Source organism: Pezoporus occidentalis, unplaced genomic scaffold (assembly GCF_034315485.1).
Source record: "Pezoporus occidentalis ecotype Australia unplaced genomic scaffold, CSIRO_AGI_Poc_V1 ctg145, whole genome shotgun sequence".
Lineage (NCBI taxonomy): Eukaryota > Metazoa > Chordata > Aves > Psittaciformes > Psittacidae > Pezoporus > Pezoporus occidentalis.
The window spans coordinates 850102-871426 of NW_026913263.1; the positions used below are offsets into that span (position 1 = coordinate 850102).

Below are 21325 nucleotides of genomic sequence, written 5' to 3' on the forward strand. Positions count from 1 at the left end.
ATGCAGCTAGAGCAGACCTAGATCTTAAATGTTCATCTACAGTCACGAGGTTATCTTCCACATTTCCCTAGACTGCAGGAACATCCTCCTCCTCCAGTGCAAAAAAGGCCTAATAAAAACTTGAATCTAGCTTGCTCTGCCTCTACAGAGGTAACACTTGCAGTAAAAATATAAGTTAGAGTAGAATACAACAGCAGACATATCTTATTCTTCAATATGGCGTATCATCCCCCATTTCTACTCCTTTTGCCTCTTTAATTCTTCTAACCACAGAGACTGAAAAAAACTAATCCTATTTTAAAGCTGTACTTAATGCTCAAAATGCATTTTCTTACCCAGTGCAAAGTTTTCAGGGGAGCATTTCTTCAGCACATGTTATGACCTGGGATTGCTCTAACCTCAATTTTCCAGATGCATTTCAGTACGTTCCTGAACTAACCTGGCTTGCTAGCTTGCAAGAATTTTTAATAATATCCTTTTTCTTTGAGGTTTCAAGCCTGTGTTCTCTGTCTTCCAAGTGTGCTTCCTTGTCTTCCTTCTGTTTAGGGCTCTCTAGAAGAGTATCAACTATTCTCAGCTTCATTCTCAGCTGTGCCAGCTCGACTGCTGAGAACAGCCAGGTGTATTTGGGAAATACTGGAACCTAGGAAAAAGAGAATTCAGATAGTTCCACAAAAAAACTCTTCAAAACAGGTAAATCCATTCCCTTCTTGCCTTCACTCTCTTTTTCCCTGTGGCTGAGGGTGTGAAAGGGCACTGGTCAATGAGCTGGGGTACATCCTCAAGTACAAGTTTTACCCCATTAAGTATAGCAGAGCTGGCTCCCATGGCTGGGCTTATCCTTAGGCTAAGCATGGAAATATATCAAAGCAGCTGGATTCAGATTAACACCTCTTCCCTACCTTCAGCACAGGTTTAAAACAGTGCAGGTGCTTATGATCATGGTCAAGGAATTTAAAGCTTCAGATTTCTCCTCATCACTGTATCTCCCTTTTTTCGAAAGTGCCTTTGTCTAAACACGGACCAAATAAAGTCTGAATTGAAAAAGAGGACAGGAAATTAGATCAAACCAAGTATGTAGCATTCTCATTATCCCTCATGTCAGACAAGTCAGAAGCAGTTACATAATTGGGCCTCCAGACTCTAGGCAGTGAAGTGTTAAGAGGGAAAAGCAATCCCAGGACTGCATGCTGGGTTTTGACAAATAGAAGAACACAGAAGTAGGCCAAGAGCTTGCCATCAATGTTGGTTTTTAATTGTACCACATCAAAAAAAAAGGTTCATGTTATGGCACATGTGGTCTAAGAGGTAAGAAACCGTGTAGTGCAAGAAATGGAGAAGTGAGGGAGGGAATCTGATCTGTGCTTGCATACACACTTGAGTGTGAATCAGAGAAAGTGCACTTGTGAGTAAGAATGCATGTCTATGAGGAGTACAGTGCCTAGAAACACAAGGGGAAGCAGTGGTCCATAAGCAATTGCTATGAAAAGGAATGGGGGTGGGGAATTGTGCACAGCCCTTTTTTAGCTTCTGCTGCAGAAAAAATAAATAGACCTTTTAATCTGTGCTCTCCTCGGCTCCTTCTCTATTGACCATTCATTTCTTCTTTCCCTTCCCAGCTCTTTACCTCCTCTATATGGCTGATGAATATGCAAATGTACAATCAGTTCTGTAATAGCTTATCCTTTCTAAAAACAGGCTATAAATTTGGATCCTAAGCAGCAGGTTCTAAAAAGACCATTATATTATATGGCTGGGGGGAAGAGGCAAGACCCAAATACCACCACTAGCACATCAGAGTTCAGCGTGAATGCGGCTAGAAGGCGGGCCCTTCATCTAGCAGAGCTAGCAGCCAGAAGGGAAAGCTCTGCTGTACAACTACACATGAACCTCCTCCTCCAGGCTCCTGCAGGGCCAAAGCCCACGTGCTAGCCCTAGGCAGGGCTCCCTGCAGGCTCTGGCAAGAGCACGAATGTGACACAGAGCCCGAGATCCCGCAGGTTTTGGATCTGATTGATGCCAGCTACAGGAGCTGTGGGAGCTCTCGGGAGAGCCCCGGTACCCAGCGCAGCAGCCAGGGCCCGGCAGCAGCAGAGGGGCACACAGGCAGTGGAGGCTGCCCTGTGCCCACACACACACACACACACACACACACACACACACACACACACTGCCACCGGTGTCTGCAGGGAGGTACAGACATGTCCAGAGACATAAATGCTGCTGGGGGCACATGTGCACCCCCAGGAAGGGGTGGCAGCAAACACAGATTCTCAGAGCTCCAGTTGGCTCAGACATGGTTAACACGAGAGCAAAGCTCTGACCCCTGCCCCTACTGTGCCACAGGAGGCAGCTGTGCCACAAGCTGCATGGCAGTTCAAGGATGCGTACACTGCAGCTCAGATGCTTCCCAGCTTCCCAAGGAGCTGCCTCCTTTCTTCAGTAAAATAAGCACACTTTGGTACAATACTTGCATACACTTCCATGTCTGCCATTTTGAGGCCCTTCTCAGGTTTTCGCTGGGCTTTACGGTATTCCTGGGTGTTGTCACTGCAGGGTAGAAGGCAAGAACTATTAGTCCAAATTTAATGAGATGGTATTGTTCTACTATACAGGGACTGAAAGCTCAAGGTGCTGTCCCCAAGTTCATCACTTCATCACTCCAGCTTGTGAGCTGCAGTGCTGGAGCCCCACAGGAAGGAATCAGGCTCAGTGAGCTTTACAGTTCCCCATGGAAAACTGCTCAGGAACAGATATGTCTTCAAGCTCCAGAGTAAACTGACAAGATGCCAACTGGAAACTGAGTGCCCCTGCTCAAACTCTGGGCAAGACAGTAGCAGAAACATGGGCTGCAACAATTTCAGTACCCAAGGCAGCCAGGACATCCTGCATTATGCACAGGTTGCCCTATGAACTAGGACAGGGGGGAGCATGCATTGCCCAGGTGGGGCACAGAGATGGGAAGGTGGGAGTCATGTACTCAGCACCTCAAAAATTGGGCTAAAGCGGCAGAAACCTGGATCTGGCTCTAATGCCAGCTGCTGCACCCTGAACATGTCACAGCTCTTATGTATTATAATTTATAGGCAGTGAATAATATTTGCATAATTCAGAGGGGTAATACATAAGAACACGCTATAATCACAGAAACACCTATATTCACAAAATAATTTTAAAACACATTATTGCAGGGGCTGATTTTAAAACCAAATCCTTGTCATCTTAAAACCCACTCCAGATTGGGCAGCCTTTGAACACGAACATCACTGAACACGTTCCTTCTCCCCTTTCCCATCACCTTCAACACAGATGTACCTTACAAAGCAATACAAATTCTGCAGCATCTCACCAAATCAGGGATGACAGGAGGAAGGAATGTTATAACATGATTTATTAAAATCAGTTTATAAAACCCTAGGGCCAGTTCACAGAGAAGAATGGAAGTCTCATCCGACATTCTGAAGATGGGAACAGGGCTCACCAGAAAAGGTCCAAAGCCTTGAGCTGATCTTTGTTGGGGGTGACCAAGTCTGTTTGGCCGTCAGACGTGGCAATTAGGATCCTCTCTGGTGCCTTGTTTTCCTTTTTAACCTTCAACATTCTTCTCAGCCTATTACCACTACAGTACCCTGTGTGCCTACCACCATGGCATTTTTGCCTGCATCACTGGAAGCACAGGATTCTCACCCCAGACTCTGATAACACTTTCACAAATATTTGTTTCACCTCAACTTCAAAAAAAAAACACAACAAAAACCAAAAAACCCCAAACCACCAAAATACAATGAGAGGAACTATTTTGATCACAAAGTAAAACAAATCAGCAAACCAAAGCTAGAATCCCATAAAACAAAGACAAAAGATGGGGGAGGGGGAAATAGGTGGTTATACTCAAAGGCGATTTCCCTTAAGTGGCAAAAATCTTTGGATGCAGAAACACTGACAAAGCACTGCAAATAAAGTAGCATCCTCCCCTCCCTGACCCCAGGAATAAACCCAACCCCAGCACCCCAAAACTTGTTATGATCAGCAGATGTCAGGCACAGGACCTGGAGGTAATTACCAGAAGGGATGCTGGCAGACACCAGGGTCCATTCACAGGACATGCATTTACCACTTCTTCCCGAATTTCAGAAGTCTGTCTTCTAGAGCAGTCTCTTGTATACAATTGCATGTCCAGCTGCACACCCTAGAGGTTATGGATCCAAGAGGAACAGCAATATTCTCTGCAGGATACTTTCAACTAATTCAATCCTTATTAAACTCTTCACATAAAGCACTATTTAAATTAAAAACATTACAAGAGAGGGATGTGACTGGCACAGACATGACACAATGGTTACAATTTAGAAAACTTACATGTTATCAAATGAGACTCCAAGACAAACTCAAATCTTCACATGAGCGCAGAGGAAGACTTTATAAAAATGGAAATGTATGGATGCTTTTTTCCTGCAACAGGAATAACTGATTACTGTTTAGAGGTGATATTCTGTAACTATAGGAGGTAAGTTTGGAAATAATTGACTATTACCAACTCTAACATGAAATGCTGTCCAGATGCATCCATAATAGAGCTGCACCCGTGCTACTTGTATAAAGAGCAGTGACATTTTTCTCCTTTCTCACTACTCATGTTTGAACTGCTAGAACTCTCCTAGCAGAACACTTGGCATTTTTCTATTCCCAAGTTGAAAACAGTAGCAGAAGTTACTCTTGTAGATGGCTGTTAAGGCCTCAGTGCATTAGTATTCTGAGACTTCCACCTGATCTTTCCTCTCATCCAACAGTATCAAAGCCAGAACAAAAACCCGTAACATTTCTGGTATTACTGTCCCTTCCCCAGCAATATGCAACAGAATCATGTCATATATGTTAGACTTGAAAAGCAAAGCCCCAATTCAAGTTAGAAAAATGTAATCATTCACACTGCTCCCTCTTGGCAGGATAGCTTCTTCTTGATCTCATTGCCCAGATTTGTGGTACGGACTGAGTTGATCAGACTGATTTTCAGTTGTTCCTTTTAAAGTTCTACCCTCCACCCACAGGTCCTTGGCTTCTCACTGGTTATTGCACCCCGGGGCTGCAGAAGAGGTGCCTGCCTGCTTCTGTTTCTTACGGCGTTTGTTCAAGAGGCGGTTGTTGGATGTTTTCAAGTCTTTGATTTTCACCTGATCATAGTCCACTCTCATGGTAGCCAAAGCACTGGTCATCTCCTCCTGTAAACCAAGGAAGCAATGTATTGAAATCCCTGAGGCACTGAGCATTCAGCCACTTCCCCCCCTCCACTACTGCACTACTGCCAGGAGATGAATGTACAAAAAGGAACCCTCTGTTACACGACGGCCAGAAATAGCTGAGCCCTTCCTGCTGCGGTGGACTGTGACTAAAGGCTTCGTTCTACTCATGGACTCATTCAGGAGGAACTATTCACACAGTGTTTCATACATGAGCACGCAGGACCACAGTCCACTGGCCTAAATTCCACCATGTCTCTATGCACAGCATTTCCTACTGCCTGGCTCTGGGCCTCCATCAGCCTCTGAGCCGGAACTGCCTGTACCAGACTCGGAACGCTGCCTGCCTTGCTCTCTCACCAAACCAGGGTAGCAGGAGCTGGAATAAAGAGCCCACATCAAGTTGCTTAAAATTATGTGCTTCAAATTCACATGCTTCCTTAGTTTGAATTAATGTTTAATTGCAGGCAAATTTAAAACTTTTAGATTAGGTTGTGAACAAGAAGATGTCAATGAACATCTAGGCATTTAGTTCAGGAAAGGGAAAATGATTAAATATTATGGGAATGTCGGTGGCCCAACGGAATACCTCTGGGACCTAGACAAAGCACAAGAATGGAAATGAAGAAGGCTGAGTCAAAAGATCTGTTTGATCTCTGACTTAGGCAGCAAAAGTTGCCTAGGTCTCTGAAATTTTACTATTACACAGCTCAACACCTGAGCCTGTTGAGCTATGGAAGGGTACATCCGTGCCGTCAGTAATCGTATTTAAATCCATTTAAATACATCAGTAATTTGAATAAAATCAGTAATCAGTAAAATACACCTCAGGAATGTTGCAATTATCAACATGCCAAGCACTGTAAGTGGAGAAAATTCGGAACTAATTGTAAAAGCATGCCAACCTGATAAAGGCCAGCAGGAAAGAGTTAAGGCTTGCAAACAACTTTTAGTCTGCTCTATAGTTTCACTTTGCAAGGAAGCATTCAGCTGTCATCACTACAAACTGTAGGTGAGGCACCTGGTTAGACTAAGGGAAAGATAGATACGTTGTTTTTCTCCCCTCCCACGTCATCACAAGGCTAAGGCTATTTAATGCTGGTTTACAACACAGGAACAGAGCAGAAAACCAGAATGTAGCTCAACCGTCCCGCCCTGTCCCCCGTATTTCCATCATATTCTTCACTTCACTTTAACAAACTTGAAATTCCCTCAACACTGTCCCTTCTCCTCTGTAACCACATACAGGGGCTCAGCAGGTAGCATCAGTAACACCTGTGACATTTGGCACAGCTGCAACCATGTCAGATGAAGCTCAAATAGCATTCTGGTTTTTAACAGTTGCATACACTACTGTTCTAACCAAGACTGTTTATGCTTCCCTTGTTAAACATGGCTGTATTCAAACTAGCCATGATCTCCAAGGATCAAGGAGAAGCCAGCCTATCTAATCTCCTACCAGACTTGACTTCAAGAAATCTGAACTACAGATTGACTCACTTTAACTTCATCCCAGTGGTCTTTATCCTCTTGCAGGACCCGTGCAGTATGAAGAGGGGTTGGTGGCACTGCCATTGATCTCTGAGAAAAGGGAAAACACAAAACAAGTGGTGTGCAAAATCACATTTGGGAAGTAACTGCTCATGCCTATGTGTATGGAGGACATAAGCCTCTACCGAATGTCCTTCAGTGGCCCTCATTATTCATGCTTTTAAGCACTCTATAAGCAAAGTCATGTGTGAGGTAGAAAAGGACTGTAGTCACCACATAACAGTATCTTTAAAGAGCAACCAGTGCCAAGTTTCTTTGACTCTTCTCCCCTCCAATTCAGCCAAGTGTTGGATAAATTTTTATGTTCATTTTAGATTTTACCTGGCATTTCACTATTCATTAGCCAATGTTTTAAAGCGGTTAACTGACCTTTATCTTCTAGGATTTGTGTTAGGACCTATTTTCTTGTACATATACATTAACTAAGATTGCCAGTTTATCAGATCATAAATGTGCCCAAAAGCGGAAATTATACCATTATTCAGAGTAAGGCACCGTTCAGAAGACAATGAATCACCTGAGATGCTCTTCCACATAAAACCAAGATCTATGCTCAACTGCCATGGAAGATCAGCAGATACTTTAAATTAGAATATAGTACAATTTCTAAAACACGAAGGACAGTTCCCTAGCTAAATTCAGCAAGAATCATGGCATTTTCTTACCAGCCTTGTAATTTCATTTGGATATTCTATCTTCCTTATGCTTTCTACCCAAACTTGCTGTCTACTGGCATCCTACGCCAGACATAGCTACATATCAACAAAGTCTAAGGAGATTCCTGTACACATCATTGTAAAATAAGCATTACACTGGAGGCAGTGCTTAGACACCACCGAGCTAACAGCAGCACTGCAGTAGTTACAGAAGAAGAAATCATGAATCCTGCATGCTCTGGAAAGGCTCCTAGCTGTCCAGATATAGTTCCATCAAGTCCAGCTGGGATGAGAGAAATGGAAAACCAGCTGACAGGCTTTAGTAGTGTCCCTGAGGAGGTGTTGCAGGTGCCCTCCTATCTGGTGTGAGCTGCTACTTGATAAAATAATCTTGCCTACAAGATAACAGCCATTTTTCACAGTCCACAATAATACTTCTGTATCCATTTAATGACAAAAATAAAAATAAAAAAGAGGAAAGACAAACATCCTCCTTCCCTGCTTGTGCAAGGCATCACTCCCAACATGTTCCCACTTTAGGATTTAGGAAAAAGAAGAACACAGGCATTCACTGTGTTGGTCTTTCCCCCTCCCTCCCTCTGCCTCAGGGGAACAATAGGTTCAGCAATAAAAAATGCCAACCTGCAGCTCCTAGAGCATTCTTCCAGGAACAGTATTCTAGCCCAGCTCTTTGGTGCAGCAGAATCTATAGACCTTGTCTCTAATCTCCTCCTTATTAATTGGTTATATGCATATTTCAAGTAACATGTGTCACTGTAGGTGGTAGCTTCCTTAGCTATTAGGCACTCATTCTGTGAAATTCATCGCCTGCTGACTTCTGAAACACCTCCTTCTTGGGTCTTCAAACACTTAAAGCTGGAGGTATTTATTCTGAACAGTGATTACAATTTTATTTGGTTAGAAAGGACAGAAACATTGTCTAGGTTCTGTTCTACTTCTAGGGAGTTTTTGTAGCCTCAGTTTCTCAGCTTTTCCAATTCTAAATCTCCTTCATTGGGATCTTACACAGCTACATTTCTGTATCATTCTAAGGGCTTTCAGATCTTCCAAGAGACACTATAGAAATGCTGCCTCTTTCTGCACCTACCTCTGAGGGTCAGCAAAGACAGCGAAAGCATTATGGGAGGAACAGCAGTACATGTGCTCCTGCTCCTGGCTGATGATTTTTGGGCAGTGAGAACAAGAGCGGTGTCCTTTCAGGCACAAATGTGAGAAGGACAAGCTATTATTTTGAGTGACACCTGCAGAGCAGAGACGATACCCTGAAACTGAGCCTGGTAACTCCTGGGACTCCTGTCTCTTGTTTGAAATTATTAATACTGTATTATTAGAGTTGTTTGTTTGGGGGGGTTTTAAACCCAAAAATATTTTTTAAGGAAAAGTAAATTCAACCAAGCCAGGGAATGAAACCTGAGCTGGGACCATTAATAGCTCTGTGTACCACCCTACCTGGCAATCTCTCCCAGGGCACTAAGCCGAGACCCTGACTCCTCCCTCCAGCACTTCCAAACGCTGCCAAGGATGAGAATCCCCACTAAGCACGGGACGGTGTTCACGCTAACACAGCCATGCACAATGGTGCCTGAGACCACTAATAATATCTCTCTTCAAATCCTGCACTGATGAAGTAAGTACATAGAGTTTGTATTTCTGAAGAGAGTAACACATGTATATGCTGCAGAGTCAAACAGCGACTGCCTGCTCACAGGAGATACACATACATTCGACTTTTGCTTCCAAGAATGCTCTTGTGGGAGTCTCTCTGTATGACCTCTAGTAACACCAAGAATTGTGGGTCTTCAGGCAGATGGCCCTCTGTGGAGGGCACAGTAAGTTAATTGAGCTATTAGCAGTACATGTAGCTCCACATAGCACAGTAAGTTCTGCAAGTAAGAATTCATCTCAGGAAAAGAGATATGAAACTCACATTAATCCAAGGGTGATTCATAAACTGAGAAACTGTCATCCTCTCCGTCGGGTCAGTCTTCAGTAAATGGCGAATCAGTTGTTTGGCTGAAAAACAAGACCAACAAAGGCATGTTGTAGCCTCCTGCTGTGTTCCCAAATAACCTTGAGAATGCAAAGACCTGCTAAATGAAGAAAGATAACGTTGCAGAACTCAAAACACCTACCTACGGCTATTAGCATGTTAAGAAACCATGTACAGTGTGGTAGGCTACTATGCTTAAAGAGTCAGAGCAAGAAAGCATCCAAAACAAGAGGTACGAAGGAAAGACAAAAGGAGTGGGGATTCCAGCTATGCTATCTACATCACCAAATCAACTGTGGAGAGCAAGAACTTGAGAAAAAGAGAAACACAGGAATAGAAAGCTGCCACGCTGCCTGTCTGAAAGATGCTAACAAGCTTGGCATTATGGGCTGAATGAATGCATAAGCTGATGTTTTGAGAAATGACACAGAACAAAAGCTAGCACAGGCTGTGGAAAAGGACAATATACTTTTGACAACCCAGAGGGCACTAAAAGGACAACAAAGAAGAAACAGATTGCACAAACAAGCTTTGCTTAGATTTTATTTAGACTTACACATAACTTCCTTGGGATAACCTAAAAAACCTTCTGAATAAGAGTTCTCTTTCAGAAACATCAAATGCAGCATGACTAAATGCTTGTAAGGAGCTGCCAGAGGTACAAGTTTGTCAAGTGAGGCTGCAAGAGTTTTGCAGTAGAGATTACCTAGAATCTAAAATGTACAAAGAAAGAAAAGGAGGGGACCACAGAAAGAACCCATTAAAATGATTACAGAAGCTAGAGAGGAATTCAGAGGAAGTCTCCATAGTTGATGGAATGATTAAAGAATAGCATGACAAGAAAAGTACAGAAGAGGGAAAAGAAGCAGTCTGCTGAAGGTGCCCGATCATCCTAAAAGACACATAAACTAGCTGACTGAATAGGTTTAAAGGTAGAGGGCACCTATCTTCATTCAGCAAGCACACAGAAACCCTCCAAATTTTCCAAGTGCATGTTCTCTCACTGAGCTCCCCTAGAATTTTAGTAACTGCTGTAATAAGAACAAGAGCCAAGCCAGTCAAAATACTAAGCCAGAAACCTCCAAGTAAAACATCTTCCTTACTAAGGCTCAGTAGCCTGTGCTGTACATGCAGCCATGACATCCAATGAGGGGTTAAAATGCCACAGATCAGTAATCTGTTATTGCTAAACAGCAGACAATAACAGGATGCAAGCAACAGCAATGTAAAGGGCTTGTTAGAAAGACATGCTCAGAGGTTGCTGACCCTCCTCTCTAATAGGAAAGGCACGTGAGACTTCCAGCTTACCAGGATGTCAGAATAACAGGGTATCAAAAACATCCACTTCCAGGACATTGGTTTGAGCCCATCCAAGTCACAGCTGAACAGCAGCAGATTTTGGTCAACAATTTATACAAAATAAACTGTTGACCTTCATTTAAGTGGTGGCTGGCAGGTTCCCACATCACAAAAAACTAGCAGGAAAACTTGCCATCCTTGCGGGCTGCATCACCAAGGAGGGCAAAGACTGAATAATTTCTTAATACAGTTTGCCTTTCTTCCAGCTCAGCTTGCATTGCAGCTGTCCTGACAGCCTCCTTTCTCAGGATTAAAGACTTCTGTTTCCAGAGGGTTTAATCTCAGCATTCACTAGCACTAGCTGCAATCTGGAAGTTTGCAGTAGTCATTTACTTTCTGTAGCACTGTTTGCTGCCAGGATCTGAGTTCCAGTCATTCTCTGTATCACCTTACAAGAAATAATTTAAGTTCTAAACCAAAAGGAAACATAACCAAAGACATGCTTTTAGAAGCACACCACCACACACATGCTCATCATTACCTTCCTCTGATACCTCAGCCCACTCTGGATTGGGAAATCCATATTGCCCCATCCGAATTCTTCTCTTCATGCCTGGAGAAATGGCTTGACCAGTGTTTGAGTAGAATGGAGGGAACCCACACAGGCTGGAAGAGTGGACAAGAGAACTCTTAGAACTCGGAAAGTCCTTTCAGCTCTTACAAAGTCCCATACAAGCTCATACTCTTCTGCAGGTTGCATGATCCTAGCGACTAATTGCTGGCAAGTGAAGATTTGACAAGATGTGTCCTTGTGTTCATTGAGCCTCTTTCCAAATACTTACAGAATATATGTGATGACACCCAACGACCACATGTCACATGATTTGTCATACTTCTCAGGACCAAGGACTTCTGGGGCTGAAGAAGATTAAAACCAGAAATTAACAGAGCACCAGATGTTGCCTGTCATCTTCATCACCTTATAAGTAGCAACACACTTCAACAACAAGCATCAGATGCATTAGAAAACTGCAACTCACTGCAGGAACTGGGTGGTACTTTCTATTGACAAGTTCCTAAACACATCTGATACAGCTTTAAACCAGGAGGAATGGAGTTGGCAAAATGCCCTACTCTTCACCTTAGTGTCTCTCTGCTCAAGAGAGTACTAAGATTACAGAAAAGCAGAAGGAGCTATAGCTAAATGTGTACAGGGAGACACTGCACTGAGAGAGGCAGGAGCATATGTTCCAGAAATCAGAACAGAAAAGACCTATTTGAGCTGTGATAAACTTTTGAATGATACCTAGCTGGAGTGTGCTTAGCTCCAGCAGCTACAGAGCACTCTATTTTACTTTGGCCTCCAGAGTATTATATTTTTCACTAAGTAACGAAAAAATAGAGATACCCATTTAGAGGGGATGCTTCTGCTTTCCCCTGAGGCAGGTGAACTGGCACGGAGCTTGATTTTGTGAGGAAAATGATTCTCTAGACATACGAGCAATCATGCTGGTTTATAAAAAGGTGTTGAGAAGGGAAATGTCAGCTTGTTTATAAACAAATCTAAAGGCATAAAACCCTGGATCTGTGAATTCCTTCACATTTTATCACTAATCCCATCTTGCAAAAATACAGAAGAAACCATCAGGAAAAAAAATCCTGCTATTGTAATTAGCTGCTAACAATGAATAACAATATTTTTCAATACAAAAAAAACCTATAAAACTTACATTGTAGAGTAGAAATAATTCTTCCAAAAATAATAATTAAAAAAAAAGCCTTTTTTTCTCCAACAAAATTCCAAATGTGGACAGCCTCAGTCATACCATATGGAAAATGACTATCCACTCAAAGACCAAAAGCAATGTACTCTAAAATGAGGGCAGAAAGGACAGCCTACTATGGCTTTCATCACACACTGCCCTGTCTTGGGACAAAATACAGGCAAAAATTTAGCTGTGATGAAGTCACCTTTGTCTTTTATTAGTAACTCCTACATTTGCCAGCTTTTAGAAGCTTTATTAGCTGAGGCAGTGCTCTCCCAGTTCTCTCCTATTGCACTAGTTAGGCTAAGGGAAGTTTCGCCAGGAAACACTCAAACAACCATGAAGCAGAGTTCAATTGTGGCTTTTATCACATCACTCAGAAAGAACATCAGGATTACTCAAAGTGTAATCAGAGGCAACATGTTCTCTCTCCTTGATCCTCATCTGTGTCCCCTGTTAAGGCTGTTTTCTCTGCAACCAAGGAAGAAAGCAGGAGCGCTGACCTGTACTGGAACCAGACTAGGCTTGGGTTGGACCCCAGTTCAAATTCTGCAGGCTACCTCTTTACATTGCATCCACAATAGAAGGTTTCCCATCCATTCCTACAGTCCACAGGGTCCACTACAAGGGGGTGGATGACAGAACGAAAGGCAAAACCAATGCATTTTGGATAACTTACCCACATAATAAGGAGTGTAACAGGGGGTCTGCAGTGCATTTACAGATGTTTCTTTGGCAAAGCCGAAGTCTGTGAGTTTGAGAACAGTATCCTTCTCTTTAGATGTGTAAAGCAAGTTTTCAGGCTGAAAGACCATCAAAAGAAATGATAAAATGGACAATGAAGAGATACCTCTAATGAGCTCAGAGATCAAACCATTCTTGCTTGCCTGGATCTGTGTCTTGTTACTTCTCCCACACACCCCCCACCATACCATGCAGAAAGTACCCTCCCAACACATAGCATTTCTGCTGTGACTAAGGATCAACATCGTCCTTGACATGATATTTAGGAGAGCAAATCACAAGACTCTCATCAGGTCCAATGGATTCTTGAACCCCTCTCTAATTTACATGCTGTTCTAGGATTGTTCTGTCTGATCAACACACCAGTTGATCTGACAACACTCTGCACCACACTCAAGTAGCTAGTGTGGAAGATAAGAGAAGTCATCATCCAAACTCTCTATGAACAACTAACACAACTCCATCAGAATTAACTGATACAGACACAGCCTCCTTCCTGCCCCCCACCTCCCACCTCTGCCACGTGAAACCAGGGTTAACTCCATTCTAGCTTCATGCTCCATAAAGGCTCTCCAAAACCAGAAGTGGCACAGAGGGAAGTATACAAGTGCTTGTGCACAAGAGCAGGGACAACAGCACATCTCCAGAACCTGCAATTGTTTGAACCTGTTTTCCAGTTTCTCAGTTTTAAGGAAGCTACAGCCTCTCTCATGTTAGTGTTTAGGGACATACAGAAGGAAGGACTTGAAAGAAAACAGGATTTAGGACTGGAACCATTTCTATGGGAGTGCACTGACTGTGGTTAAGGGGTGTTTGGGGCTAAGTGCTTTGGTTTCCATGGTGGGATAGGCAATGGCACACAGCTCCACAAAAGTGAGCAGATTTTTAGTCTAAACGGTTCAGTCATTCTCCAGTTCCTACCTAAAGAACCCTCAAACATCCCACTCAGTGACACCGAGCGATGACAGCTCTCCCTCCAGCTAAACGCACAGAAGCATCTGTAGAGAATTCAGAAACTCAGAGCTGCAGAATCAATCAGGTGCCTCAGTCTACCATTATGTAACCTGCTCTCCACCCCACTGCCTCAACAGTGCACTGAAACCCCCTCGGTGCAGCTCTCTTGCCTTTGCTCTTCACAGAATGAAACGAAACACGACACTACAAACCCTGTCAAATCTCCACGACAAGATCTGTGTACATTTGGTAGGAACTGGGAAACTCCCCATTTCCCCAAACATTTACATATACAATTAAAGTGGTTTGGATGCATGGAATTGGTATTATTCCTCCCACACATGCATGTTCTCCTGTTTCTGAAGGAAAAGGGGAATTTTTGTTTGTTTTGTGGGTTTGGGGGGTATGGATTGTTTTTTACACAAACCAGCTAAAACCTGGTAAAGGCTGTGCATCGAGGTATAGCATCCAGTATAAGTTTACTTCTGGCAATGTTATTTTCTTGTTAATTAACTGGATCACAGGCTTTTTAATTAATCACCTATTACAAAATTCCTCTGCATCCTGTACACAACTGGAAGGCATTAACATACAACTATTCTGACCTTTACCTAGCTGCACACTAGGGGTGAAGAGATCCCTTCTCATGCTGGCACAGGAAGGGGAACACCTGGATCACCTGATTGTACTCCTAGGTATATTTAAACCACCAATGCCCACTTATTTTTCTACCTTATGCTTTTTTCTCCCTGTCCACACACCTTCAGGCCTCACCTTGACATCTCTATGGGCAATGTTCATTGAATGCAGATACTGGATGGCTGTCCCGATGTCTCTCATTATTTCAGAGGCCTCTATAAATACAATTTTAGAGAAAGGTCACATTAACATTCCCACCGTAACTCAGGGACATGCCTAGGAATGCCTACGACTTACAAACAGCTTGCTGGAATACAGGGCTAGCGTCGAGACTAGAAAACCTAAAATTAGCCCTAACAGCTGTGTTTTGGTTTTGCAGGCAACCATTCCCCCTAATTCCTGGGCTGCTCCTCCTGAGAAGGCACCGAACGGAACCGTTGAGATCCTGCTTTTGATGAGCTTGTAAAGCTGGGCTTTCCTTTGCTCGCCAGAAAAGCAGCAAGAGCAGAGCAGGTATGCAAGCAACATGCAAGACTGAGGAGAAAGAAGCCCCCACCAGGACATGTCCTCCACTGCCCAAGACAGAAGTTTCACTCTCAGCTTCTAGTGCAGGAGTAATAGGCAAGAGGAGGATCTAACAGATCTTCTAAAAGTAGAGCAACAGAACAACCCAGCAATTTTAGGATCAGTCACATCTTTATTCCTCACTGCCTTTAGAAGTTTTTTTCCTCAGGAAAAACAAAATCATCAGTTCAATTCTGCAAAGCCCAAACTGCCACCTTGAAATACTGTTTTGAAAATTCAGTGTAACCCCAGTGGGGAAATTGTAGTGTTTGGTGAGCTGCCTTGCAGCAGCAGCACTCTCAAAGCCTGGAAGAGTTCAGTTACATAGGGAAAGGTTTCAGAGCAGGGAGGAGTGACATTCCCATTGTATTAAGTGAGCATTATATTACATCTCTGCTGACAGGGAAACGATTAGCAACTTAACCGGATCCTCTGTTTTCTGCATAGGCAGAAACCTCAGCTGCAGCAGTGAGAGAGAGTTAGAAATTCTCATACTGCAACCTGGAACCTTTTTTTACATGCTTGAGACTGAAACTGCACCATCTCGGGCAAGGACAATCAGAAGGCACAAACACTCATCTTCTTCAGGGAAAAACCTCCTTCCTGGCCCAGGTCACAATCCCTAGCTCCTAATGGGAAGTTGTGGCTGATACATATACAGCCAGTGAACCTGGGGAATCCAGTGGAACTGGGCTCATTTATCTCAGGAAAGAATGGAGGCGGTTTTGCTGTTTAAGACTCCCAGCTGATTTCTGAGTAAGTATTTAGAATGCTATACAACGCTATCTAATGTAGAAAAATCATGTTTTTAGCAGAGTGGAGTCACTAATGATCACAGAACCAGTTTCCCTCCTGGAATTCGGCATTTTGGAGAGGAACAAGTAAAATTCCTGAAAATGCTCATTTTCCCTGCACAAGTCTCTAATACCACTTAAAGGCTGCAAAACACAGGCTAAAAAAAAAATTAATAATCCCTGGCATCTACACCAGACTTGCAAAACAGCCACAGTAATTTACAAGTTCAGGTGTAAATTTGTCTTCATTTTATCAGGATGCTAGTTACAAACGTTAACAATTTTACTCCTGAGCAGGAACAAGCTTTTATCGGTTGTGACTGGCTGAGGAGAACCACTGTCAAGTACCTCTGTGGTACTCTGCAAATAATAATATAGCTAAGAGAATAAAAATGGCAAGACTAGTCTATGGCAAGCTCTGTCACTGACTCATAGGAGGTCTTTCAATTCGCACGTAGTCCCTGTATAGATAAGCAGACTTGTTTACGGTGTGGCTAATAACACTTCCTTTCAAGTAGTACTTAAAACCCTTGACTAAGAGATGTTTCATCGAAAGTGATTTGCTCATTATGTTCATCACCTCACAGTATAGCTGTGCACAGTGATGTTGCTTGAGGGGCAGCCAGAAGAGAAATCACAGCAGGAGCTGTGCTGATCATGTTAGAGGTGGTCTGGCAGGAGACCAGGGACTCGAGCAACAGAGGCTGCGGTGGTTCAGAAATGAAGAAGCTGAGCAGATCTGTATGAAGAGTTTTCCTCTAAACCTTCCACACTGTGCCTGAACTTGGTCATTTCTGGTAATTCCTGATCTTCATGAATTTTGAAAAAAAACTGCTTAATACGGAGCTCAATAGAAAACAAATAAATAATTATCCAAGTCAAAGAAAAAAATCCTGTAAGGGAACTAAGCAAGGGGACACAAAGAGAGAAGCAATCTTTCACAAACTTCAATTTTAAACGTGTGAATTTCACCTCTCTCAGTGAAAGCTTGATCTCCTCTCTCCTGGATCCTGCTAAACAGCTCTCCTCCTTCCATGCTGAAACAAAGAGCACAAAAAAACCCACCTTACAAGAGCAGAAAAGACCAAGTTAACATCTGACTATGCATCCACAGAATCACACAGAACCACAGCAGGAACAGATTACAAAAGATTACATGCTGCCTCTGATGCCAATGCTTCCTGAACATCACACTCATTTGAATCAATGCACAAAGCCATTCTGATATGGAATAAACTGAAAACAAAACAGTAACAATAAACTGAAAACAAGACCAAGGAGTCCTGATGCTTTCAGTTTAATGTACCCAGTCCCAAGGAAGCTTGGAAGTCAGATATGCTGGCACTGGGAGGCTGTTTTTTTGTAAGGGTTGGAGAGAAAAGAAAAAGAAAGAAGGAAGCAAAGATAATTTGTCCCCAGTGAAGACAACAGTAACTGTGGTATTACAGGTCAAGTCAAAATAATAGCAGAAAGGAACATGTCAGATCACTGGATTTACACCCAAAATCGACAACAATCACAATCAAAGCTCATCATATTTGTAGAGACATATCTCTTAAGACTGTATTAATAAGTCAATGCTTTAATGAGGACAACTGACACGGACTACAAGGAAAACCTACTTTCAGTTAAGGTTTCTCACACAAGATGCTGAAGCAGCTCTACATTTCCCTACCAGTTCCATAAAGACAGCAAAAGGTTTGCTGTGCAAACCCAAATCCCACTGCTGAGAAAGCTCACCCAGCTGCCACCTAAGGCAACGTATTCCCCCATTCCCTCCAGGCCCTCAAAGGGCAATGCTTGGTGAAGGCTGCTGCTGGTGCATACCATTCCATGACAATGAGGAGGCATCTCTTTCCATGATGTATATTCTCATAAACATCCAGAACATGGACAATGTGGGGACACCCTGATGCTCGCCAATGATACTCGACTTCCTGACGGGCTTTTGGGTTGTCATACAGGAGCTGTAAAGAAATAGGAGACAAATGTCAGTCAGGCAGTATCATTCTGCTTTAAATTGGCACCTACAGGTATTTGAGCTCAAAGATGGGGGCAAAAGCTACTCTTAGCACTTTCTCCAGCCAAAGGATGACAATCCATCATAAGACTTTCATTATCTCTGGGCTGTCTGGCTTCCTAGATTGAGGAACACAGAAACAACTGGTCCCTTGGAACTGGAAGGACCTTGAGTGGCAGTAAGGAGAGATCTCGAATCTCAGATGAATATAGACCTATCTCTCCCACCCGTGGATGGGAAACCACAATGTTTTCCTATTTGTTTGCAGCACTTGCCAACAGAGAAGAATCCCTCTGCTAAGGACAATAACCCTCCCCCCTGCCCGGAAAAGAGACTTCTAGGTTCACTGCAGATCCCTTCAGCTCAGTGAGATTTAAAACAATGAGGACCTTCACACTGACTCTGAACATGCTTAAATACTACACAAATTTCTGACCCTATCAGAATCCCATCTGACCCTGACCCATCAGGGTCAGAAAGGGATCTTTACCTAGGTGCTTGAACACCTTTCTTGGTCACATGCAAGGCCAGGTTGTTTTAAAGGTGCTAATCTCTAGAGGGGAGGTAAGAGCTCATCCTTCCTGATTCTGCAACCTTGTCCACAGGAAATGCATACAAGGTTGTACACAAGAGGTCCTTGCCTATTTGAAGAACTGCTCTGCATCAGATCCTGCAACGGAGCTTTTGTGCTGAATCATGTCTTTTCTCATCTGCGTCATCTCTCGACACCACCAACTCTTTGTGACACCCTTTTCTGCACATTTGTATGGTTCCTACACAATACAGCTGTGATCCGAGTTTGGTACTTTATGCCCTATAGTAATGATAATTGTAATGATGGAGTAGCAACAAAACTGATGGTATATAAAGCATTGTTAAATGCACTGAAACAGAATAAAAAAGAAGCCAAGAACAATCAACTCTGATCTATTAGCCTTGGAAAAGGACTACACCAACTCTGGGGGACACACAATGACACTGTTTTCAAACAGACAACAAAAAGTATCATTGCTGCACTATTGGGCCTTGGCCTGAAGCTCTTCTCATTCATGCTTGCTATCAGGTCTCAGTCAAAACACAACTCCAGTGTAATTGCTGAAAACAAGTATTAACATGTAACCTGTCATTAGGGACCAATGAATCAGACTAGGACTGTTTTTCTACCCAATTGCCAAGCTAAGGCACAAATGGTGTCACAAGCACCTCTCAATATAGGGAAACTTAAAGGAAAGAAGTTGCAAATTCTGGTTTCTTTATTGACTCCAATATAATTTATGTCACCGGGGAAAAAAAACCCAACCCCAAACCAAACCACAGCCCTAAACTTACAGTGGTGCTTCAACATCCTTTTCAGCAACAGACACCATAACCAGGCAGGAAAGGCCCGTAACATGTTACAAAATGCTGGGGAAGCGCTTGGACAGAAGGCAAGAGGCTTCTCCCCTTTTTGAGGCTGGGAACAGGAAAAGGGTGACAAGTACTCCTCTGCTGAGTGCACTTTTGTGAAGCACAGAGAGGCTGCAGGAAGGCATGAGTGGCCTCAGGAGCAGTGAAGGGGCAGGGAGCCCCACCACCGTGACCGCCCTGCAGGCTCCCTCAGCTCTGCTCCAAAGGCTCCAGCATGACGCCAGATCTGCAGCAGTGCAAGGAGCTGAAGAAGCTTTCTTGCCAAGTTCAATGCCCTCGCAGCCAACCTACTTCTTCCACAGCTGTCATTCTGCACCCAAAGCACACCCTTTTGAGATCACTATCCGCCTCTTCCTTCCTGCTCCAGCCTGGCTGTGGCCTGATTTCCAACACAAATAACTTCCTAAAGAAAGAGATGGCTCCAATTTGGACAAAAAGCCCATTAGCAAGTCCAAGCCAGTTGCTTTACTTCTTTCAGCCATCAGCCCATTCAGCAGCTTTTCCTTCACAGCCACTGTGTTCTAGCTCAGTGGGACTGTCTATCAGCATTTTCCCCTCCGCCCTTCTGAGTTTGGGCTGTTGCCTAGAGGTCTCTTTTAAAAGTTCATTAAATTACATGTGCAACAATAAAGCCCAAACACTCTCAGGACTAACCAGGCCGTTTAGAAAAGCATTACAGGGTCTACTGCTTGGATGTTACTGGATTAATGCCACTTCTGAGCTTCAAAACTTTCTCACCTATCCTATGCTACTAACGAGACATAACCATCCTCTTTACAAACATTAACTGCACTATAAGCTGTGTATCCTGTGCTTCTACAGTGTGCAGAGGTGTTGTTTTTCATGTCTGCTCCAAACACTTACGAAAATTGCTGCACAGAATTGGATTCTCGCTTTCTAAAGAGCTTTTACAAGGCATTTCGCTACACACAAGGATGCTGCAGTTTCTTTTTTCCACCCCTAAAAGCAAGTTTCATGTACTCCTTAGTGCCAAGTTTGAATGTACTCATGTCAAGATGACACCTGGAGAAGCAGAGAAAAGGAAATGCAAAAATAAAGAGCAGATACTCATACCAAGCAACATCTGATATATCAACCAACTGTTAACCTTTGGATTTCTCCTTCTGAGCCTTAAAAATAAGTTAAATCTTTTCCTTATGTCTAAAACTGGAAGCCTTAACTATACCTTTTAAGACATCTTAAAGATGCAGACACCTGTAAAATGAAAGCCAGGCAGGTTGAAAACACCAATTCCGACAAAATTTAGGTGACGATTTAAAACCGCAGACTGAAAGTATGGCCCTGCAGTATTTAACACACTTGCAAAGAACATAAATGGACATTCTGCCACCTTCTTGAGCCTGAAGAGAGGCTGTGCTTCTACTGCTGCAATAGCTTTGAGCAGACTATGACCAAGTTGCCCTGACATTCTGCACAAGTGCGGAGGTAGCTCTGAACAGGTAAGTTCTGCAGCACTGTGGTTCATGCTGGTTTGTCACACTATCAGCTCCAGGAGTCCCCAGTCATCCCTCTAGAATTCCCACACAGTTTGGCTGAGTCACAGCTTGTCACGATGGGCTGTGGGCAGGATCATGAACTGACCTAACTTCAAAACAAGACAAACCCAAGAGACATGCCCCATTCTCGAAGCTTTTCAGGAAGCCACATCAGTGATCCCATGCA

The 21325-nt window shown here is 43.3% G+C and overlaps 1 protein-coding gene across 4 annotated transcripts in view; it reads right to left on the reverse strand.

Moving 5' to 3' along the window:
• Positions 1 to 3373: 3373 nt before the first annotated feature.
• MAPKAPK3 (MAPK activated protein kinase 3) overlaps positions 3374 to 21325 on the reverse strand; it is a 114077-nt gene continuing 96125 nt past the window's right edge. For all 4 annotated transcript variants that reach the window (XM_062610188.1, XM_062610189.1, XM_062610190.1 and 1 more), the window contains 9 exons: positions 18043 to 18182; positions 17188 to 17252; positions 14993 to 15072; positions 13200 to 13323; positions 11597 to 11672; positions 11296 to 11420; positions 9393 to 9478; positions 6738 to 6818; positions 3374 to 5219 (listed from right to left, as the gene is read on the reverse strand). In XM_062610188.1, the coding sequence (XP_062466172.1) occupies positions 5061 to 5219; positions 6738 to 6818; positions 9393 to 9478; positions 11296 to 11420; positions 11597 to 11672; positions 13200 to 13323; positions 14993 to 15072; positions 17188 to 17252; positions 18043 to 18182 (936 nt within the window). In that variant the 3' untranslated portion in view covers positions 3374 to 5060. The remainder of the gene's footprint in view (positions 5220 to 6737; positions 6819 to 9392; positions 9479 to 11295; positions 11421 to 11596; positions 11673 to 13199; positions 13324 to 14992; positions 15073 to 17187; positions 17253 to 18042; positions 18183 to 21325) is intronic.